Here is a 25,725-nt window from a genome sequence, read left to right as displayed (position 1 = left end):
ACCCCCATCATCCTGCACACAGTGGTCCTCTAATCATCCTGCACACAGTAGTACCCCCATCATCCTGCACACAGTGGTACTCTAATCATCTTGCACACAGTGGTCCTCTAATCATCCTGCACACAGTGGTACCCCCATAATCCTGCACACAGTGGTCTTCTGATCATCCTGCACACAGTGATCCCCCATCATCCTGCACAAAGTGGTCCTCTTATCATCCTGCACACAGTGGTACCCCCCTCATCCTGCACACAGTAATACCCTCATCATCCTGCAGACAGTAGTCCTCTGATCATCCTGCACACAGTGGTCCCCCCATCATCCTGCACACAGTGGTCCTCTTATCATCCTGCACACAGCGGTCCCCCCATCATCCTGCACACAGCGGTCCCCCATCATCCTGCACACAGCGGTCCCCCCATCATCCTGCACACAGCGGTCCCCCATCATCCTGCACACAGCGGTCCCCCCATCATCCTGCACACAGCGGTCCCCCATCATCCTGCACACAGCGGTCCCCCCATCATCCTGCACACAGCGGTCCCCCATCATCCTGCACACAGCGGTCCCCCATCATCCTGCACACAGTGGTCCCCCCATTATCCTGCACACAGCGGTCCCCATCATCCTGCACACAGCGGTCCCCGGTCCTCCGCGGTGTTGGGATGTGGGTGTGGAGGGGGGGTCAGGTATCACTGCAGATTGCTGGGCTCCTCCCCCTCTCTATGACAGCCTCCCCCCGGGAAGGAGCAGTGAGCGGAGCAGGCAGCAGGAAGCGGCTGTCCGTCCATCTCTCCATCCAGAGCCGTCCAGCCGCTCTCCATCCTCCCCATCCCCGATCATCCTCCGCCATGAACTTCCTCCGGCGCCGGTTATCGGACAGCAGCTTCATCGCCAATCTCCCCAATGGCTATATGACCGACCTGCAGAGACCCGAACCCCCCCAACCACCCCCACCCACCGGACCGGACCGGAGACCCTCCGGACAGACAGCAGGGGGATTCTTCTCCTCCTTCACCAATGTGGTGAAACAGACGGCGGCCTCGGCTGGCCTGGGAGAGCAGACTGCGGGGAGCCCCGGGAGAAGGTCCCGAATACTGCTTATCATTGATGACCCCCATACCGACTGGTGAGTACCTACCCCCTACCACACCCAGGTGTATGGTGTGCACTGCAACCCCCCCAACATGTGTGATCCCTGATAATACCCCCCCCCCCCCCCCCTCCAACACTCACCTCCCAATAATACATCTATATCAGGACCCCCCAATACTGATAACTGACCTCCCAATAACAGATCTATATCAGAACCCCCCATTACTGATCACCACCCTCCCAATAATAGATCTATATCAGGACCCTCCAATACTGATCGCTGACCTCCCAATAATATATCAATATCAGGACCCCCCAACACGGATCACCACCCTCCCAAATAATAGATCTATATCAGGACCCCTCAATACAGATCACCGCCCTCCCAAAAACAGATCTATATCAGAACCCCCCCAATACTGATCACCGACTTCCCAATAATAGATCTATATCAGGACCACCCAATACTGATCACCGACTTTCCAATAATAGATCTATATCAGGACCCCCCAACCCCAATACTGGTCACTGACCTCCCAATAATCGATCTATATCAGGACCCCTCAGCACTGATCACTGACCTCCCGATAATAGATCTATATCAGGACCCCTCAGCACTGATCACTGACCTCCTAATAATAGATCTATATCAGAACCCCCAAATACTGATAACTGACCTCCCAATAATAGATCTATATCAGGACCCCCCAATACTGATCACCGACCTCCCAATAATAGATCTATATCAGGACCCCCTAATACTGGTCACTGACCTCCCAATAAAAGATCTATGTCAGGACCCCTCAGCACTGATCACTGTCCTCCTGATAATAGATCTATATCAGGACCCTCCCCCCATCACTGACCTCCCAATAGTAGATCTATATCAGGACCCTCAATACTGATCACTGACCTCCCAATAATAGAGCTATATAAGGACCCTCAATACTGATCACTGACCTCCCAATAATAGAGCTATATAAGTACCCCCAACACTGATCATTGATCTCCCAATAATAGATCTATATCAGGACCCCCCCCAACGCTGATCACTGACCTCCCAATAATAGAGCTATATAAGTACCCCCAACACTGATCATTGATCTCCCAATAATAAATCTAAATCAGGACCCTCCATCACTGATCGCTGACCTCCCAATTATAAATCTATATCAGGACCCTTCATCACTGATCGCTGACCTCCCAATTATAAATCTATATCAGGACCCTTCATCACTGATCGCTGACCCCCCGATTATAAATCTATATCAGGACTCTCCATTACTCATCTCTGTCCTCCCAATTATAAATCTATATCAGGACCCTCCATCACTGTTCGCTGACCCCCCGATTATAAATCTATATCAGGACTCTCCATTATTCATCTCTGACCTCCCAAAAATAAATCTATATCAGGAGCCTCCAACACTAATCTCCATTACTCATCGCTGACCTCCCAATAATGTACTGTATCTATATCAGGACCCCCCATCATTGATCACTGACCTCCCAGTAATAGATCTATATCAGGACCCCCCCATCATTGATCACTGACCTCCCAGTAATAGATCTATATCAGGACCCCCGAACACTGATCATTGACCTCCCAAAAATAGATCTATATCAGGACCCCCCCCCCCCCAAAACACTGATCACTGACCTCCCAAATAATAGATCAATATCAGGACCCTCCCCTCCCAACACTGATCACTGACCTCCCAATAATAGATCAATATCAGGACCCTCCCCCCCAACACTGATCACTGACCTCCCAAATAATAGATCAATATCAGGACCCTCCCCTCCCAACACTGATCACTGACCTCCCAATAATAGATCAATATCAGGACCCTCCCCCCCAACACTGATCACTGACCTCCCAATAATAGATCAATATCAGGACCCTCCCCCCCAACACTGATCACTGACCTCCCAAATAATAGATCAATAGCAGGACCCTCCCCCCAACACTGATCACTGACCTCCCAAATAATAGATCAATATCAGGACCCTCCCCCCCAACACTGATCACTGACCTCCCAATAATAGATCAATATCAGGACCCTCCCCCCCAACACTGATCACTGACCTCCCAAATAATAAATCAATATCAGGACCCTCCCCTCCAACACTGATCACTGACCTCCCAAATGATAGATCAATATCAGGACCCTCCCCCCCAACACTGATCACTGACCTCCCAAATAATAGATCAATATCAGGACCCCCCCAACACTGATCACTGACTTCCCAATAATGTATCTATATCAGGATGCATTCATCTGTCTACACTGAAAATTCCATGCTGTCATCACTGACAGAGGGAAGCCTCCTCAATATTATATATATTGTGTGATTCCCCCCATCATCTGTATTCATCATATGCTCTAAGTACATTGGGTGATCCCCACGCTGACCCTTCCCTGGAAACATCTGTGTATTAAATATTATGTAGTTACATAGTTAGTCAGGTCAAAAAAAGGCACAATTTCATCTAGTATATAACCCCATACAGAGGGTGTCTTGGCTTTCACCCCATCTGTGTACCCCAAATATTCCATATAGATGATGTGATGACCCCCCCGAGACCCCTATGATCTTATATACACTCTATACACTCTATATATACTACCTGTGTACCAAAAATATTTCACATAGGTGATGTGATCCTTTCCCAGTCCATTATTATTTTATATAAGGTGTCATATTTCTAACATTGATCTGTGTACCCCAAATATTCCATATAGATGATGTGATGACCCCCCCCCCGAGACCCCTATGATCTTATATACACTCTATACACTCTATATATACTACCTGTGTACCAAAAATATTTCACATAGGTGATGTGATCCTTTCCCAGTCTATTATTATTTTATATAAGGTGTCATATTTCTAACATTGATCTGTGTACCCCAAATATTCCATATAGATGACGTGATTGCCCCCATGAGTTCCATACTAATTTATATAGGATGTATTAGCTCCAAGTCCCATGTTACTTTATATAGAATTTAATATTTCTAATACTGATCTGTATACCCCAAATATTCCATATATAGATTTTGTGATTCCTCCACCAAGCCCTCTAATATTTTATATAGGATGCACAATGTCTAGCATTGATCAGTGTATCCAAATATTCTATAAAGACGATCTGACCACCCTCCTAGTCCATTATTATTTTGTATAGGGTGTAATATCTCTAATACCAATTTGTGTACCCCAAATATTCCATATAGATGATGTGATTGCTTCACCAAGTTCCTTATTATTTTATATAGGATGTACAATTTCTAACATTGATCAGTATACCTCCAATACTGTATTCCATATAGATTATGGGATTTCCCTTCTATGTCCCCTATTATTTTATATAGGATGTACAATTTATAAAATTGATCTGTGTACCTCCAATACTGTATTCCATATAGATTATGTGATTTCCCTGCTGAGTCCCCTATTATTTTATATAGGATGTACTATCCATCACAATGATCTGTGTCCCCCAAATATTCCATATCGATGATGTAATTCCTTCACCAAGTGCCCTATTATTTTATATATTTTATATATGTACAATATCTAACATTGATCTGTGTGGCCCATAGATTCCATATAGATTATGTGATTTCTCTGCTGAGTCCCCTCTTATTTTATATAGGATGTACTATCTATCTATCTATCTATCTATCTATCTATCTATCTATCTATCTATCTATCTATCTATCTATCTATCTATCTATCTATCTATCTATCTATCTATCTATCTATCTATCTATCTATCTATCTATCTATCTATCTATCTATCTATCTATCTATCTATCTAACAGATATAAGGTATATAGGGCGTTTCATCTATCACACTGACCTGTGACGCCCCCCCCCATATAGTCCATGTAGGTGATGTGATTCCCTCACTGAATGGAGGTCTGTAAGATTCATTATAATACATATGGTTCCAAACAGTGAATTGTGTACCCCAAATATTCCATGGAGATGTTGTCATGATAACAAGAGTCCCCTAAAATGTTACATAGATCATCACTCACATTGATTAGGGCACCCCCAAGGTTCTTGGATGCAGGAAAATTTGTTTACAACCAAAATCAATAGCTACACCAATAAATCAGATCCAGTAGGATTGAATTGAAGGTATAGGATTGCACAACAGGAAAAGCCCTTTATTAAATGTATGATGTGTGATTTTCTAATAGAATTTGAGGATGCCGATTTAATTAAACGCAGAAGGTGAGACCCCTAATTGTATATGTAAATGATGGCAATCTCTGATGACATTTGTGGTCCTAAACTTTTATGAAGATTATTAATGTTAATCAGTGGATTTCCCTAAAATTATATAAAGATTATCTCTGCCACTGTCATTGGTGCCCCCCCCCCCCAAATTAAATGCAGATTATTACTATGATTAAGAGTTTCTGTCCTAAACTGATGTGTAAATTTTCACTGTCACTGTGATCAGTGGGTCCCCCCTAACATTATATGTAGATTATCACTGTCACTGTGATCAGTGGGTCCCCCCTAACATTATATGTAGATTATCACTGTCACTGTGATCAGTGGGTCCCCCCTAACATTATATGTAGATTGTCACTGTCACTGTGATCAGTGGGTCCCCCCCTAACATTATATGTAGATTGTCACTGTCACTGTGATCAGTGGGTCCCCCCTAACATTATATGTAGATTATCACTGTCACTGTGATCAGTGGGTCCCCCCTAACATTATATGTAGATTATCACTGTCACTGTGATCAATGGTCCCCCCTAACATTATATGTAAATTATCACTGTCACTGTGATCAGTGGGTCCCCCTTAACAGTATATGTAGATTATCACTGTCACTGTGATCAGTGGGTCCCCCTTAACAGTATATGTAGATTATCACTGTCACTGTGATCAGTGGGTCCCCCCTAACATTATATGTAGATTATCACTGTCACTGTGATCAGTGGGTCCCCCCCTAACATTATATGTAGATTATCACTGTCACTGTGATCAGTGGGTCCCCCCTAACATTATATGTAGATTATCACTGTCACTGTGATCAGTGGGTCCCCCCTAACATTATATGCAGATTATCACTGTCACTGTGATCAGTGGGTCTCCCCTAACATCATATGTAGATTATCACTGTCACTGTGATCAGTGGGTCCCCCCTTACATTATATGTAGATTATCACTGTCACTGTGATCAGTGGGTCCCCCCTAACATTATAGATTATCACTGTCACTGTGATCAGTGGGTCCCCCCCCCTAACATTATAGATTATCACTGTCACTGTGATCAGTGGGTCCCCCCTAACATTATATGTAGATTATCACTGTCACTGTGATCAGTGGGTCCCCCCCCCTAACATTATATGTAGATTATCACTGTCACTGTGATCAGTGGGTCCCCCCTAACATTATATGCAGATTATCACTGTCACTGTGATCAGTGAGTCCCCCCTAACATTATATGTAGATTATCACTGTCACTGTGATCAGTGGGTCCCCCCTAAATCTACATGCATATTATTACTGTGATTAGTGGGTTTTCCCTAAAATTACATGTAGCTTATCTCTGTCCCTTTGATCAGTGGGTCTCCCCTAAAATTATATGCAGATTGTTACTGTAAATCGTAGGTCCACCCTAAAATGATATGTACAGTAGATTATCACCATAATTACTGGCCCTCTAAAATTATATACAGATTATCACTGTAAATAGTGGGTCCACCCTAAATATATGTAGATTATCTCTGTGGTTAGAGGGTCAGCCCTAAAATTATATGCAGATTATCACTGTATCTGTGATCAGTGAGTCCCCCCTAAAATGATATGCATAATATTACTCTGATTAGTGGGGTTCCCCTAAAATTACACCGAAATTACCCTTGTCCCTGTGATCACCTAAAATTATGTGCAGATTGTCCCTGTAATTAGTGGGCCCCCTGTAAAATTATATACAGATTATCACTATGATTAGTGATTCCACTCAAAAATTGATTAGCGGGTCAGCCCTAAAATGATATACAGATAATCAATGTAACTGTGATCAGTGGGTCTCCCCTAAAAATAAATGCTTATCATTACTGTGATTAGTGATGATTTAGCTAGTGTTTTAGGGTTACTCTAAATTTAATATTATGCAAACCCCCACTAGTAGATTCAGCTAACATAATATATAAATTATTTGATGCCTTCCAGTTGATTCCCTTTAATGTGATTTCTCCAGTGAGAGTTGCATACCCCTATTCTATGACCCCCCCCCCCCACAGGGACTGCCGGCTTCCCCTAGGGCATTGATGGTGAACCTTGGCACCCCAGATGTTTTGGAACTACATTTCCCACGATGCTCATGCGCTCTGCAGTGTAAGTGAGCATTATGGGAAATATAGTTCCAAAACATCTGGGGTGCCAAGGTTTGCCATTACTGCCCTAGGGGTATGGCTGCACTTCTGTACTGATAACATAGGTGGTCCCTGCACTGACCAATGTGCTCCCCTAAATCTGATATTATTATTATTATCAGTATTATTTATAAACCATGACTACAGTGTGTGTTACATGTACACATATGCATAAATCAATGTAGGTTGATGAAATTCCCAGTACTGTACAGATGCAACAAGAACCTAAAATAAATTTTGCGGATTTTTATATGCAGTTAAAGCATGATATGAAGTTGAAGAGTAAATATTTAATGACATTTGTATCAAAAATAGGATGTTTTTGCTAGTGCCTGCACAGTGGAAGGATGTACAATTATAACATTGTTTCAATGTACATTATAACATTGTTTCAATGTAGAATAAAACAAGTGACATTTGATAATATTTGTATCTTTGCAAACACAGCAATTTATTTCTGCAATGGTAAGAATTATAAGGACATTATTTGTGATCTGCATAGTAAATAATGGCAAATATCTACAGATTTTTCCAGTATGAATGACAGGTATATGATAGATGGGATACATGATAGAACACGTCTATCAGACCGTATCATGCTTATGTATGGTTGGCTGTTTTTTCATGTTTATTGTGTACAGGGTGCAGTATTTTTGTTCCATTCATGCATTATATTTGTAATATTCATGCATTGTATACACAGCATTGCATTACTTAGAGGCAACCTGCAGGAAAGTCTACAGATAAAAAATAAACAGCTTTGGTAGAGCTTTAGGGATGAGCTGTCCTGGAATCATTTTTATTTCAGTATCACAGAGCTTGGAGCGATGCCAAAGCGCTTATGCAAATACTGACTTTCTCAAAGACCGTATTTAGACCTAGGCAAGTCCTAGCCTTGCATGTTGTAATGCCTGGGCCTCTGGATAGGCTGGAGCAGGCACCAAACATTATGGAAGGCAGATAGGGACCATACTCTACGCTCCGACCTACAATGCAAGGGCTGATAGTAATATACACCACTGGTTTGCTTAATTATTAATTACAGGCATTTGTGTACAGCTGAACATGGGAGATTCAATGGTATTTCACTTTCGCAGCCACATTGAGATAACACGTATTTTATTCTTGTTATTTGCTTCCAATAATATAGAATAACAAAAAAAATAATTACAATAATTAAATATTTAAAAATTGCTAAATACCTTTGAGGGCTTATTCACATGGGCAACTGGGAGGCAGCAAAAGCAGTTGGTTGAGCAATGGTTTTACCGCTTCCCCCCCCAATGGCTACCTAAACACAGCAGTGCAGCCGCTCATAGCGCTGCCCATGCCGTGGCCACTGCAAAAAACGAAGTTGCATGTGACATTCGGCAGGTAGTACAGTGAATGAAAACGAACCATTCATGTACATGGGGCCACACCACTGCTGACACCTACAACTGTTTGGTTGGTTGATATTTTGAGTATTAAAGTCAGCAGTGAGGAGGCGCCTCCTCACCATCTGTCAGATGACCTCTGAAAAGGAATGAGAAGGGCGTCAAATAAGAATGAGCCCTTAAAACCGAGTTCCACCCAAAAGTGGAACTTCCACTTTAAGTGCTTCTGACCCCCTGACATGCCACATTTGGCATGTCATGTTTTTTTGGGGGGGGGGGGGGGTGCGGGTATCTAGCTTTGACAGGTACCGGCCTCCATTTACACTCGGGCCATCTAGGAGGCTCGAGTGAAAGTTCTCCTCCCCTCCCTGCAATCTTCTGAGATATGTTAAATTTGTTGGCTTACTAATACCATGCTGTGGTCTTCTCAGCTCTCCTGTCTATTATTTGACCTTGACCTGATGGAAATCTTTTGGGCCCTGCGCAGTCCACTAATACTTTACTTGGTACTTCTATTTCTTACTGCACCTTATTGGAAGGAATCCTTAAATGTGTTGGCCTTCTAATACCATGCTGTGGTCTTCTCAGCTCTCCTGTCTATTATTTGACCTTGACTTGATGGAAATCCTTTGGGCTCTGTGCAGTCCACTAATACTTTACTTGGTACTTCTATTTCCTACTGCTCCTTATTGGAAGGAATCCCTAAATTTGTTGGCTTATTAATACCATGCTGTGGTCTTCTTAGCTCTCCCGTCTATTATCTGCCCTTGACCTGATGGAAATCCTTTGGGCCCTGCGCAGTCCACTAATACTTTACTTGGTACTTCTATTTCTTACTGCACCTTATTGGGAGGAATCCATAAATTTGTTGGCTTAATAATACCATGCTGTGGTCTTCTTAGCTCTCCTGTCTATTATTTGACCTTGACCTGATGGAAATCTTTTGGGCCCTGCGCAGTTTACCAATACTATACTTGATACTTCTATGTCCTACTGCTCCTTATTGGGAGGAATCCAGGCTGTGTAACTACCTTGTGATTTTGTTGGCATTTTAAGGCTCACTATTGTTTTTTTTACATACATTTGTAATGCTTTTGGAAAAATAAGAATAATGGAATACATTAAAAAAAAACCAAAGTGTCAGGGTCATGCGTGTTTCTACTTAATCATAATGTTATGGTTATATTGTAATGTAGATGGATTATTTAGCATATAGCAGTTTAAAATTGCAACATTGAGACAACCTACGGCTGACCCCAAATGAAGATGCTCATTGTGTTTTTTTCCTGTATTTCTGCTCATAGAAGGCAAAGTGGAGCTGTTGCCAGTCACAAGCACATAGATTTCATTTTTTTAGAACTGTTTGTAAAATTAAAGCAAAACTCAGAATTGATTGCTGTGCCAATGTTTTCTTACCAACACACTTTTACACCGGCAGCAGCATGACTATAGCCAATGCAGTAACCTCAACAACAAGATGTAACTGCTACTTTTACAAGGGCACTGGCTACTGGGAATTTTACTACAGAGTCCTGGGCTTGAGGTGGGTGCTTTTGACCAAAATCACATTTTTCCACCTGAGATGTGTTACACAGAGACCATGTCGGTCGGAGCCGGGAACTTGTCAGGATATTTTGGAGACCACTTTTGAGCAAATCGGGGCTTCCTTATAGAGGATTTCTCTATGCACCATTGATCTCCTTGTGGGATCATATGTTCTAGTAAGCAGCTTGGTTGTTTGCAAGAGCACAAGGGTGGACTTGAAGCCTTGTCTACTTTTGAGACTCATCACAGTGGATAGCACCAAAGCTCTTCTTATTTGGCACTTAGGGGTTGATTTACTAAAGGCAAAAAAGATTGTGCACTTTGTAAAGCGTGTGTATTGAATGAAAGTGGGTGTTGGCACTGCTTTACAGTTTAATTAATAATAATAATTAAACTGTAAAGCAGTGCCAGCACCCACTTTCTTTGAATACACTCCTTTCAGGCGCCACCTTGGTGGTCAGTTGTAGTGGGGGCAGCAGCTAGACCTTTATATTCACCACAGATCCATAACGTGGAATTATGTATACATTTCTTTCACTTTGTAAAGTGCAGTTGCGCTCTGTAAGTGAAGTTGCTCCAGAGCATAGAAAAAGAGATAAAGCTTCACTTTGCAAAGCTAATCCAATCACGAGCAAGGAAATGTAAAAAAAAATGCATTTTTGCTTGCACGTGATTGGATGATTGGATGATGGAAGTCGCAGAGCTTCTGCTCATTTACTAAGCTCTGGAGCAAATTCTCTTTCAGAGTGCAACTGTACTTTGCAAAGTGCACAGACTATTTGACTTCAGTAAATCCACCCCTAAGTTGGACATTTGTTGGACTGTCATTTTTTCACAAAATTATTTATTTTTTATTTCTTATTTTGTTTTTTTCTGTTATAGTTGCAAATGAATTTGTGCACATGGAATATGAGGCCATTAAATTAAGCAATGTTTGCTTGCACATGTCATTTTCCTTCAAGTCACATGCTTTTACTTATTGCACTTTGCACTTTAAAGGAAATATTCATTTTGTGAAATTGTTTTGCACTTTATCGTATGAACTTTGACACTGTTGATCATTAAGGTTTTTATGTATGCCTGATTTGGTATTTATGATTATAGGGGATTCTTTATTATCCCAATACACATTGGTTGGGATAGTGCACAATGTTATTATTATAGAGTTTTGTAGTGTAATATTCAACTACCTTCTTTGTACAGCAGTCTCACTATTGAAGGCCAAGCGCAAGTTCCAGCATTTTTTAAATGGTTTGAATCTCGACCAGTTCCTGCTAAACCAGCTGAGAAGCCTTCACTGTATACCGCCAATCATAGGCAGTGAGGCATTTCCCGGCCTGCAGCTGCACATACACACTCTGCCTATGATTGGCGGTGTGCAGTTACGGCTTCCTGGTGGGTACAATCTGAACAGGCCTGAGCCCATCATTAGTCTCTGGTTGTCAGAGCAGCTTATAACCCAATCTTGGTCTTGGGAGGAAATTGCTATTACATCTAGTGATGGGATAAGCATTTGAGGACTGGTTGGTTTTCAATTAGAGAGAGGAGCAGTAAAGCAGGCATGCACATACTAAGAAGAAAGCAGAGCCTTCATAGACAAAATGAACAAATATAGCTGTGCTCTCTTCCATATGTATTTACAAACTGAATAGGAAAAGAGTTTTTAAAACAGGTGCACACATTGATAAGAATATTTATTTGATCATATTTATATAAATTCAAAAAACTTGCACCAGGCCGAGATAAAGAAACAGAAAAAAAAAATAGTAATGTATATAATAAAACTCATATTCGGCAGCATTGGTAAACTACCCGACAGTGCTATCCAGCATGGCTGCCTAATTAACAAGACTTTCTTTGGGTGTGTATCAGTGTTGGACCAGGAATCTAAACCTGTATTTGCTAGAGGCATATGGCTCCAGTTTGTGAATCCTTCTGATGAATGGTCATTGGGGCATTATAAAAGCCCTAAGCTTAGTACACACCCAGAAGGGCTGAACAAAAAAGCCTGACAGCTCAAGAGGAGCCACTGTACTAACTATCTGATGTTAGGACAGCGATCTCCCCTGCTGTTCTATTGTCCTGAGAGTGCTGATTGGGAGCTAATCAGCAGACCTTTTTTGGTTTATGCCTATTCTACAGAAGCTGGCTTCTGTTGGACTGATTGGAGTACACACGGGCCGAATGTGGGCCGGTTTCTATTGAACCAGCTGATGCCGCCTGACATTCGGCCAGTGTGTACTAGGCTTTAGGCTGCTGAACACCTGGGGATGCCAGGCAAGCTGCTGGTTCCTCAGGCTAGAGAATTATACAGTAAATAGTCATACACATTAAGAGTTCAGCTCAAAACCCTATTGGCACGTGGTTAAATGGGGAGAGCCAATGCATTTTGGGGAAAGTTTGGTCAACACTTCTACAGGGCTCTTACTGTTATATTAAATGGCTGATGGCCAATGATTTGGCAGACTGTGGACAGGTATGCACTTTTGTGTAGATTTGCCAATATCACATTGGCCCGGGGGCTCCGCTGTCTGTTACTTCTTGTGATACCGGTTGCTCATTGTTTACTTGTGAGATCTGCAGCCTGGGTTTATACTTCCAAATAACCACAAGGAAACTGTTGGGCACATAAAAAATATATTCTACTATATGCAACTTACACATCCTATGAATTGGCCAACGTGATTGAGGCTCTGGAGTGGTCATGATATCTCTCTACTACCATGATAAAAGGTCCTGAGGAAGCAAACTTTGCGAAACGCGTCAACCTCTTGGATGTTTTAAAAGAGATATTCCACATATTATGGCAAACTCATCTCAATCTGATACCAGTAAAGTCCGTATTTCATTTTCCCCTTTTCCTTATATTTTCATTGTTATATTAAAGCTGTACACCATATAATTTATTTTAGCTTACCAAGCATTAGACATAGTGGCTGCATTAGGTTTCTTTTTTTAAGCTTTTTCTTTGCTGTTTTTACCTGTTGATCTGGCCAGTTACACACCTCCTGTATTAAAGTGTCCCCCTCTGGAGAAAGGAGCGGGAAGACACCTTTGAAAAGCAGCATTGTTACAGCAGTGTTAATCTGGGGGGAGGTAAGTGATACATGTACTAGCAGATTTCAATACACAAACAAAGGAAAGCCAAACTCCAGCTAATACTTTATAAGCAGTTGAAACAAACTGTTCTGTTCCTTTTGGGATGAATGAATAAAAGCTGGCCATTGCAAGAACCCCTGCAATTGGTAAATGGTTTGTGTGAGCCCTCTGACTGCTGCAATATACAGGACAACTTGTTCTGTTAAAAAAACAACAGACTTACTGGCCAGTTCCCCAGGTGAAAATAAAGGAAAGAGAAACCCTAAAGAAAACGAATGCGGTGATCAGATCTAGGAATTGGTAAGCGACAACTGAATAAATGTTTGCTTTTGTATTTAATACTACTTTAGGTAAGAGACAATGTTTTTCCATCTGGAAAAACTATGGAGAGCGCACCTGCAATTTTAAACCTCAAGACCTATAAATGTGGTTCCAATACATACCACAAATGTAACATGGAATGTAACATCAATGTACAAATGTAACACAAATGTAACATCAAATGTAACGTCGATGTAACATCTGAAGAAAGGGAAGTCCAAGATGCCACAAAACCCATTTTTACTGATTCTCAATAAAGTCTTTATGTACAGTATATGAATATTTACTTAAATGATAAGATCACCTTTGTTTACCTTTTTTTTCCTCTAAATTCCAGCTCCCCTATGTACCAGTATATCATTAATATACTTCATTTGCAAAAATAAAACAGCTTGACATTTATTCTATGCACGCTTACCTCACTGGCTTCATGGATGTTTCCAAACACGTATCCATTACTTCTGCTTTACTTCCTGGTTAGACACAGGAAGGAGTTGACCAGATGACCTCCTTAGCACACACCCTGCATCATCCACCCTCCTACCTACCCACTCATTTCCAGGTGCATGTTTGTTTTTAACCACTTAAGCCCCTGAAGATTTTACCCCCTTCCTGACCAGGGGGTATTTTGCGATTCGGCACTGCGTGACTTTAACGGACAATTGCGCGGTCGTGCGACGCTGTACCTAAACAAATTTGACGTCCTTTTTTTCCCACAAACAGAGCTTTCTTTTGGTGGTATTTGATCACCTGTGCGATTTTTTGATCACACGCTATAAACAAAAAAAGAGTGTCAATTTTGCAAAAATAACAATATTTTTCACATTTTTTAATATGAAATTCCCCCCAAAAAAAAAGTAAAAATCAAAATTTTTTAAAATTTTCGGCCAATTTGTTTTATGCTACATATGTTTGGTAAAAAAAATCGCAAAAAGCGTATTTTGATTGGTTTGCGCAAAAGTTATCGCGTTTACTAACAAAGGGAAAGATTTTTGTCATTTTTGTTGTTTTTTTTTTAATGCGTAATGGCGGCGATCTGCGATTTTTTTTGCGGTACTGCGACATTGGGGCGGACAGATCGGACCCTTGACTGACATTTGTGACACTTTTGGGGCTACCAGTGACATTTCTACAGTAATCAGTGCTATACATATGCACTGTTACTGTAAAAATACACTGGTTGTGAAGGGGTTAACTTTATTTGGAAGGGAGGGGCTGTGTGTATCCCTAGGGGCGTGCTTTCTACTGTGATTGGCTGTGGCTTGAGCTGTAAGGACACTGATCAACGGATCTACATACTAGATCCGTTTTATCAGTGTCTTTACAGCGAGGAGAATGACAGGCAGCTTGTTTACACAAGCTGCCTGACATTCTCCCTCTCCCCCGCCGATCGCCGAGTGACCGGCGGACATCGGGTCCGCTGGTCACACGCGCGGGGGGGTCCGTGACCACGCGGGAGCGGGAGCGCGAGCGCGCCTCCGGGGGCGCGTGCTCGCTCCCTAGACCCTCACAAGCTTGTGACGTAGCCCTACGTCACTTTGCCTGTGAGGGGCTGACTGCCGACGTAGATCGGCGTTAGGCAGTCGGCAAGTGGTTAATGAAACTGAATCAATCAGTGATCATTGTGCTCTACTAAATACACAGGTATCCTTAAGGTAGGAAAAAAAAAATTGATGCCTTTGTATTTAGTGAGAAGGGTGATTGCATTTAATTTAAAAGTAGGTGGGTAAGTAGGAGGGTAGATGATGCAGGGTGTGTTCTAATGAGGTCAGCTAGTCAACTCCTTCCTGTGTCATAACCTATAGTCTGTCCAGGAAATAAGACAGAAGTAATGGATACGTGTTTTGAACATCCATGAAGCCAGTGAGGTAATTGTGCATAAAATAAATGGAAAGTGGTTTTATTTTTTGCAAAAGAAGTACATTAATGTTATATTGGTACATAGGGGAGCTGGAATTTAGAAAAAAAAGTTGAACAAAGGTGAACTTATCCTTTAGGCCCCTTTCACACACTTCGTCCGTCGAACGGAGTCCGTTTTTCTCAGCGGGGGACGATCCGCCAATCCCCCGCTGAGCAGGAGGATGACAGCTGTTCTCCATGCTGTGTGCGGAGACACAGCTGTCAGTTCTCCATGCATCTCTATGGGGGAAATCGGATGGGAACGGACCGTCGGTCCGTTCTCATCCGATCCCCTATGATCTGCTGGACGGATGGATAATAGGGTTTCCATCCGTCCAGATTTGACGGATCAGATGTCAGCGGACATGTCTCCACTGACATCCGATGCCCCATAGGGATGCATGGGGGGACCGTTCAGATCCGCCAAAAAAACGGACAGGCGGATGTGAACAGTACGCCTGTGTAAAAGGGGCCTAAAGGTGCTCCTCATAGCAGACATATAGATCACAAGGCTGGCAGTTGAGAATTACACATCCTTTGACAGGTAAACCACTTGACACATATGGGTCTTTACCCACTTTATTAAAGTTCGTCCTTAGCCTGATCACCTCTACGTGTAAGAATGTTAGACGTTAGCTGATCAATGGAAAACATCTTCAGTATTCATATTGCAATCTCTGCTATCTAAATATTACAAATTATTTCATGCGTAGTGAAAATGAAAATCACAGGTGTAGGATCGAGAACAAGATGACAGTTGCCCGGCAGACCTCACCGCTTGCCTTGTTCATAAATTACCCTTGTTATTATCACCTTGCTGTCATGCGTTATCACTGTGACAGCTGCTCTTATACCAATATGAATCTACAGAGACAGTTTCATTGAAACTAATACACAAGTAGTAGATTCAACATGTGCATTTTTATTGTATACTTTTTATGTAACAGAACAGGGCAGACTCAATCTTTTAACTATGTACAGATATGAAGTCAACGTCTCTGTTAAATGGCAATGCTGGCTATGGTTGGTTGGGACCATAGTTTTCACTGACAATCTGATGCCACCAAATGGCTTTTGAGGCTGTTGAGGAACAAAGTCTAATGTTAATGTTATTTTCTCTACATCCAATACTAATTTCAAATGAAAGCCATGTTTTTCTTATCTCATGCTAATTGCATCTCCACGTCTGGGTTGGGTATTGCTTTGGTATTGAATATTCTATATATAGAGGGTGTTGTAACTCGTTTTTAATGTGCAAATGGCACATGTTAGAGAAAATAAACGAAACAATTTTTTTAAAATATTCAGCTGCCTCATGTTGTGCCTTCTTTCAACCAAAAGGGTTCTTAAAAACATACTGCTTTTGACTTGCTTTGGAATCTGAAGCCCACATACTCTACCCTTTAGGACAAACTCAAACAGTGAAGCGTACAAATGGAATGCAGTGTTTGAATTTTCAACTGGATCTTTTTGAAGGAAAGGTGAATACATCTCAAGTATGTCCCAAACTAATCTTGAACTGATCTCAAATGCAAGCCAATTTCTTGCATCTGATTTGCTTTCAAATCTAGACATTAGTAGACAGTTTTACATTTGGACTGGTTTTACCCGAAACAGGAGTGAGATGGTTCCAGGAGTAATATTGACTTTTGAGCGAAGGAGAAAGGGGAAATTATATCTCATAGAATAAAACAAATGGAAGCAGCGCCAGTAATGAATACACATATAAAAATATATGCACATAAATAATGATCCTTAAATCAAAAGGCCAAAAAGTCCCAAAGTCCTTAGGAAGGAGAAGATGGGGAGACCAGTCCAAACCATCCAAGCACTGGTATGTACAGTGTGAAAGAGATGGAATCACCCAATAGTGACAGCCAAATCGCTTACCGGAAAGTCTGACCCTCCTGCTACAGAGTGGTCAGACAAAGCCAAGAAAATCAAGGTAGACAGTATATAAGGGGGATCCCTCTCATGTCTTCCAACCAGGTCTGGCTCCCAGGCTCTTTAACAAGGGGACAAATGCAGATAGAACCAAGCCTGAACCTCTCTTGATCTCCAGTAGTAATGACACCACCTTATACCTCTTCTGCTGGCTGACCATCCATAGCTGGTGAGTTTCCACTGCATGGGGGATCAGTGATCTTCAAACTGCGGTCCGAGGGCCAGATGTGGCCCCTTGCTTGCCTTTATCTGGCCCTTGGGGCACTATTCACCAACTTATATGAAACACTATTCTGGCAACTGACATAAACAATAGGGCATCATTTCTCCCATTGACACCAACGATGGGGCACTATTCCTCCCAATGATACCAACGATGGGGCACTATTCCTCCTCTAAGTGTGCTGATGTTTACTCCCACTGATGCCTGGAAAATTTCCACTCTTGTCCGGCCCTCCTAAAGTTTGAAGGACAATAAATGGACCCTTTGTTTACAAAGTTTGGAGACCCTTGCTATAGATATATTGTGAATTCCACTTTTTACAATATTTGAAAACATAAAATAAAAATAATTATGAGTCCGGGAAATGCCTGGGGGGCTGAACCATGGCATAAGAATGGAGTAAAGGTGTGCATTCCCTTTTCATTCTGATTCTACGATCATCAACCATTGAACTGCCTAGCATTGCGCCATTCTTCTACTATTTGTGAATGTCAATAAACTGCTTATAAAACCAGTTTTGGTAGATGGTTATAATACTATCCTTTGTTCAGGGTTATTGAGTATACTGTACATATTTTACTTTAATCACTTAGTTCATATTTTATGATATGCTCATCAATACCATCATTATGATCCAAATACTTGGACCTTAACTGGTTATCCCCTAATTTTATTTTTATATAGAGGTGGTTGACATTTGATTGTATGGTGGAGGTGTTTTTAGTGCTATTATTGGTGTTTGGGTTTTTTCCTATATAGGGTGTTGTTTCATATTTCATCTGTGATATCTGTTTTTAATTGGTATACTATAAAGTTTTCTACTTTTGAAGATTTTGCAGTAATGTGGAACTCGTTAGAGGGATTGTTTTGAAGTTGTGCTCTTTCAATACATGACTAAAAAAATAATGATCCATAACCTTGGAAGGCTTTGTGAGATGAGCCCAGTCTATTATTTTCATTTGCGAGAAGGTGAAAAAGTAATTTTCCTTTGAGCGGTGTAACATATTTCGATCTCTGGATATTATTAATTACTTTTGTTTTATTTTGCTGTGTTTTTTTGCCGCTCTGGCTGCTTTTCAATGTTTTATCTCTTCGCTTGATTTTGTACTTTTATAAACCAAAGAATTATATTCGGCAGTTTTTTTACCTTTTTTCCACAAACCCCCTAAGGATCCAAAAATCTGTAATAAACAGAACCAATTGCCAGTAAGTATTTCTTCAAGAATCCAGAGCCATCATATGCTCTAGGGCAGGGGTCTGCAAACTGTGGCCCGAGGGCCAGATGCGGCCCTTTGCTTGCCTTTATCTGGCCCTCGGGGCATTATTCCTCCCACTGACATCTACTGTGGGGCATTATTTCTTCCACTGATACCAATAATTGTGTACTATTCCTTCCAATAAAACCAATGATGTGGTGCTACTCCTCCTCTTGCTGACCACCAACCCTGCGACCATGTTTATTCTTACTGATGCTGGATATTTTCTACCCCCACTGGCCATAATCCGGCCCCCCAAAAGTCTGAAGGACAGTAAACTGGCCCTTTGTTTGAAAAGTTTGGAGACCCCTGCTCTAGGGTAAGTAGCTCTGCCTCAATGATGGTTGTCATTGTTTCATTGAGGATTAGGGTAAGCATGGTCAGCACACTCTGGTAGAGAATACAGAAATAAGAAATCGGGAGGTTATACCACCCCAGCGAAACCCAAAATTACACCCCCCTACTTTCTCCCTATGCTCTTTATTTTTTAAAAATGTAAAAAATGTATACATACCTTTTTTCCATGGGTCTTTGGTCTTGTCACACAATGTCATGGGTCCTCTTCCCCCTTTTTGTCGTCCTCCAGCAGGTCCTGAATAATGCAGAGAACAATGCCATACAATGATGTGGTGCTGTCCTCTGTAACATTCTCCAGGTTAGACCGGAGTGCCTCGAGTACATTCCGCTAGTGGGCAGCTCCATGACCCTCATGATTTACAAGAGGTGGTTGAATGACAGAGAGTGTCAGTCCCAATGGATGGAACATATGTTTTCTTTTTGTTAGGTCCCATTATGTTTTTTTTTTTTTTTTCTTTTTGTGGGGGTATTTTTTTCTGTTAAGGCTCCATGCAGACTAACGTTTTTTCATAAGCTCAAAAAAAGCTAGAAAAAAATCTAAATGAAAAATGCTGATAATAGCATTTTTGTGCCAGAATCTAGTAGCGTTTTAGTAGCTTGCAGAATCATTTAGAAGCTTTTAGGAACATTTAGGAGCATTAGCATTTTGTTAGCATTTTTGCTTTACATGAAGAAAAGAAAAAAGCTAAAAAAAGAAAAGCTGCTAAGAGCATTTAAGCAGCATTTAGAAGCAGTTAGGATCATTTAGGAGCATTTAGCGTTTTTTTCTGCTGAAAAAACGCTCCAACAAACTACAGTAACAATTTTTTCTCTGCTCCCAAACGCTGAAACGCAAAAAAAATGCTAAGAGCCTAAAGTAGAGTGCATGGACACATCGGATAACACTATTTAGCTACTAGGAGCAAAAAACAAAATGCTAATAACAGCTTCTAGGAGCTTCCAAAAACGCTAGTGTAAGTCTGGTTTACATATTATGTATTATTTGTATTATTGATATTTTTTGTTTTTTTCTTGGTTTTGTCTTCCTTTCTGTGTGGCAGTTTGTCTTAATGGTGTAAATAAAAGACCAAAATGCGATATATAAAAAAAAGAGTGTCAGTCAACCCAGAAGCAGACAGGCACAGGATCAAAGAGCAGTGTCTGCATGTGGAGAACGTCGGAGAGGTGGTGAATATTGCATACATTTTTTCTTTTCCAAAGGTGAGAGCTGCTGGGCTACTTATATTTTACTTTTTGTATAAAAATGAAGTTGGTTCTAAAATGGAGCTTACCAAGACATTTTGGACAATTTCATGCTCCCAACTAGGGGGAACAGTTTGGGGATGGCCCCTTCCTGTTCCAACGCGATTGCCCACCAGTGCACAAAGCAAGGTCCATAAAAACATTGATGAGTGAGTTTGGGGTGGAGGAACTTGACTGGCCTGCACAGAGTCCTGACCTCAACCCGATAGAACACCTTTGGGATGAATTAGAGTGGAGACAGCAAGCCAGGCCTTTTTGTCCAACATCAGTGCCTGACCTCACAATTATGCTTCTGGAAGAATGGTCAAAAATTCTCATAGACACACTCCTAAACCTTGAGGATAGCCTTCGCAGAAGAGTTGAAGCTGTTATAGCTGCAAAGGGTAGGCCAACTCAATATTGAACCCTATGGACTAAGGCTGGCCATACCTGATACAATTTTCTGTACAATTTTCATTAGATTTACCTTCAACTATGTAGTACAAAGACCTGCCTAATAGGACACAATTGAAAGATGTGATTAGTTTTGACCACATATTATATGGTTTTTGGTAGATCTAACAAAAAATTGTACAAGAAAATTGAACATGTATGGCCAGCTTAAGACTGGGCTGCCATTAACCACTTACCGCAAAGTGACGTAGGGGTACGTCGGATAACTTTGCGGGGTTATACCAGGATGATGCCTCTAGCTAGAGGCATCATCCCGGTACCGTGGTTTAGTGCCAACGGCCGGCTTTCTGTCGGTAACGACCGATGCGGCTCGGGAGCCGCTCGATCGTTACCCGGGTGAGCGGGAGGGGACGTCCCCCCCTTCCGCCGCCTTCCGTCACTTTTAACGGGTCTCTCGTCCCACCGGGAGACCCGAGCACCCAGCCGGCACGTCTGCCGGCTGGATGGAGTCCCGATCAAAGCCAGAAACGGCTTCGATCGGGTCTCAGATAACGTAACCCGGAGGCGGCATCCATGACGTCACTTCCGGGTTACTGTGCTGCAAAAGGCGGCAAATTTAAAAAACGACTGTATGCAAAAACGCTGTTTTCGGTGTTTTGCATACAGTAAAGTGTAGTGGAGGGGTCTAGGGTCTTTTAAACCCTCGATAAATAGTACCTGTCACTGCATATTGGTGTCACAAGGGATGTTTACATTGCTTGTGACAGCAATAAAAGTGATCAGATTTTTATTTTTTTTTTTAAAAACCTGTAATAAAGTTAAAAAAAAAAAATAAATAGGGAAAAAAAAATGAATTTTAGCCACTGCCGTCACCGTTAGCTCGCGCACAAAAAAAAAACGTATACGGAAGTCGAGCCGCAAATGAAATCGCTGTTCAAACCACACATGTGAGGTATCGCCGCGATCGCCAGAGTGTGGGTAATAATTAAAAAAAAGAGCTACAGTCTAACTCTAAACTGGTAACCGTTAAAAAAATTTAAAGCGTCGCCTATTGAGTTTTCTATTGACCGTAGTTTGTCGCCATTCCATGGGTGCGCGCAATTTTAAACCGTAACATGTTGGGTATCTATTTACTCGGCCTGACATCATCTTTCACAATTTACAAAAAAAATTGGCTAACTTTACTGTTTAGAATTTTTTTAAATGCAGTGAAATGTGATTTTTCAAAATTTTTCCAAGAAATGGCGTTTTGTTTTAAAGACCGCTACGCAAATACCGCGTGACAAAAAATATTGCAATGACCGCCATTTGATTCTCCAGAGTCTTTGCTAAAATAATATATATAATGTTTGGGGGTTCTAAGTAGTTTTCTAGGAAAAAATACTGATTTTAACTTGTAAACAAAAAGTGTCCGAAATAGGGCTGGGGCTTAAGTGGATGTGCATGTAAAGGTAGGCGTCCCAATACTTTTGACAATATAGTGTATATAGATAACGTATTCTTCCATGCATACTGCACAATGCAGCTGGACAAATCTACTGCTGTGGATATTGTATTTTGAAACCCGACCTCTCCAGCTGCCAAAATACCCCAACAGTGCTTGCATTTGATTGGATCCATGTGCTGTTTGGCCGAATATTTCCCTGCCAAGCGCGTTTGATTTCTTAATTCAGGGATGTTAGTGGGTCTTTAGGCCACCCACTGAATGAATTTGCTCTATGAGGTCATAGTGCTGATTCATTCCAGAGAGGAGGCTGGAAGTGGATGGGTAACACAGGAAGCTGAAATGCTGAACGAGGAAATCCTTTGGCAGGCTACCATATATATATATATATATATATATATATATATATATATATATATATATAAATAAAAGTTTGCTCAGGGATTCACGTTTAATTAAACAGACGTTAAATATAATGAAAATGGATTCGAGTTTTGTACGTTTCTGGATTTGGTGTGTATTTGATAAATTTCTCTGACATTCTATTGGATATGCCTGGTGTAAATGCTGATATGTGTTAGTTAACATTATTATACTTTGATAAGTGACTTATTTTATGAAGATGGAAAAGCTACAAATCTAGGAATTAAATAGCATAAACCTTGTGACATGAGTGCCACATCATGCCATTATCCTTTCCATTTTTGTCCTCCATTCAGACAGTTAAATCTGTCATCCAGGCATATGGCAAAAGCAGCCATCATGAATCATGAGTTCCCTTCTACGTCATCAATCCAATTTCCAAGATGTGTTGTTGTGTATTGATTTGCTGTCCAAGTATTGCTTAGTACATGCAGGTTATGGCTCCAGTCTGTAGTCTGCAGGTACCCCAAAGCATACAGAATAGTCATTAGTAAGCAACTCACATAACCACATGCTGTCTGCACTCATGAATATCTGCAGCAGGTGTTCACTCTTTATAAAGCCATGTTTGGCTTTTCAAGTACCTACTCTGCAGTGATTTCCAGAGCTGTTATTTGCTCTAGGTGCCTACAGAACTGAGAAAGGTGGAGGAGGAGACGACCGAGGAATAATTGTGTGCCGGAACAATTGATGTACAAACATGCAGGTTTGAAGGAACATGTATATTTATGCAGTGCTAGATGCCTTGGCTTGGGAAAATTCATCAGTTTTTCCTCCAGGATTGAACAGTTAACGGCTTGCTAGAAAACTATACTAAAGCTAGAAAAAATGTAAAAATTGTTTAGTTTATTTGTTTTCTAACGAATTCTAAATTTTCAGAATGATTAGAATTTGTATCGGTCGAAAAATGATCAACCAATTCGAATTCTGTTTGAAGAATAGCTGGTTGTCAAGCAGCGGGCTGGGAAGCCGGCCGCCACCTCCTTAACAACCGATGACTCATCAGCTGTCAGCCGGCTTCCCCACTGACAGTTGAAATGTATACAAAAGAATGCCGGTGTTTTGTTGATTACTGCAGATCGCTGGATAATGCCTCCGATGATATGCGCACGCACAGTAGTGACGTCACTCCAACTGATCTGCCGATCAGCTGGCATGACGTCAGCACTGTGCATGCGCAGATCGTAGGAGGCATTATCCGATGATCAGTAAAGCGCGGTGTTTTGCTGAGTATTGCAGATCGTCGGATAATGCCTCCGATGATATGCGCACGCACAGTAGTGACGTCACTCCAACTGATCTGCCGATCAGCTGGCATGACTTCAGCACTGTGCATGCGCAGATCGTAGGAGGCATTATCCGATGATCAGTAAAGCGCGGTGTTCTGCTGAGTATTGCAGATCGTCGGATAATGCCTCCGATGATATGCGCACGCACAGTAGTGACGTCACTCCAACTGATCTGCCGATCAGCTGGCATGACGTCAGCACTGTGCATGCTCAGATCGTAGGAGGCATTATCCGATGATCAGTAAAGCGCGGTGTTCTGCTGATTATTGCAGATCGTCGGATAATGCCTCCGATGGCAGCTGGCGTAAAGTCACCACTGCCCTTGCGCAGATCGTCAGAGGCATTATCCCATGATCTGCACAGTGCTGAGGCAGAATCTGATCGTCAGATTCTGCCTCGCTCTCTCTGCGCATGCGTGTCCTGTCGATTACTGCAGATCGTTGGATAATGCCTCAGATGATCTGTGCATGCGCAGTGTTGACATCACGCCAGCTGATCGGCATCAGCTGAAGTGACGTCACTACTGTGCATGTACAGATCATCAGAGGCATTATCCGATGATCTTCAGCAATCAACAGAACAACGGCAATAGCAATTAAAAAAAAAAAAAAAAACGGCATGGGGGTCCCCCCTGATCCATTACAAGCTCTTTGGGTGGGTCTGGTATGGATTTTAAGGGGAACCCGGCTTCAAAAAAAAAAAAAAACGGCGTGGGGTCCCCCCAACAATCCATACGAGACCCTTATCTGAGCATGCAGCCTGGCAGGTCAGGAAAAAGGGTGGCTTGAGGAGCTATTCATCACGCAGAATTTGAATTGGTCGATCATTTTTTGACGGATCCGAAATCAAATCGTTCAGAAAATTTGGAATTCATTAGAAAATTATTAAACAAAACAAAATTTAACAAAAACGAAACTAAGGCCTCTTTCACACTTGCAGGCTGTTCAGTTTTCAGGCGGATCTGAACGGATGCTGACATCCGATCCGATCCTGTCCGTCAAATCCGGACGGATGGAAACCCTATTTTCCATCCGTCTGGCGGATGGGATCGCCTTCCTATCTCCAGTTACTTGGTCTAGTGTCGGCTGAGCACCATTGACCTGGACCAGCTTCCTAACGGCTTGTTCACACGGACAACCAGGGAGTGGAGATAGCAGGGGTAGAGCCTCAATTTTACTCCCGGCTGATTACCTATTGAAGGGTATGTTACTGCTCAGGGCTGTACACATGCCGCAGCCGCGATGCTTTGCTTTGTGGCCCACGTCAAAAATGAAACTGCATGTCGAATTTGGCAGGTGTTACCACTGAAGAATGCTGCCTATTTAGGTGTATGGGGTTGTGCAATGCAGGTGGTTAAAGCGAGGTGGTTCAGCCTGTCAAATGCCCTCTGAAAAGCGATCAAC

At 41.9% G+C, this 25,725-nt stretch overlaps 1 protein-coding gene across 1 annotated transcript in view; it reads left to right on the top strand.

The window, feature by feature from the left end:
* The first annotated feature begins 664 nt into the window (after positions 1-664).
* The window catches only part of SYN2 (synapsin II), a 462,275-nt gene continuing 437,214 nt past the window's right edge, over positions 665-25,725 (top strand). The window contains exon 1 of the mRNA XM_082266531.1: positions 665-1,129. Within this exon, the coding sequence (XP_082122657.1) occupies positions 666-1,129 (464 nt within the window). The 5' untranslated portion in view covers position 665. The remainder of the gene's footprint in view (positions 1,130-25,725) is intronic.

The sequence above is a fragment of the Pelophylax lessonae genome (assembly GCF_965119305.1).
Source record: "Pelophylax lessonae genome assembly, chromosome: 8".
In the NCBI taxonomy this organism is placed as follows: domain Eukaryota; kingdom Metazoa; phylum Chordata; class Amphibia; order Anura; family Ranidae; genus Pelophylax; species Pelophylax lessonae.
Note: the sequence above shows the minus strand (reverse complement) of the source record. Positions and strands in the feature narration are given on the sequence as shown.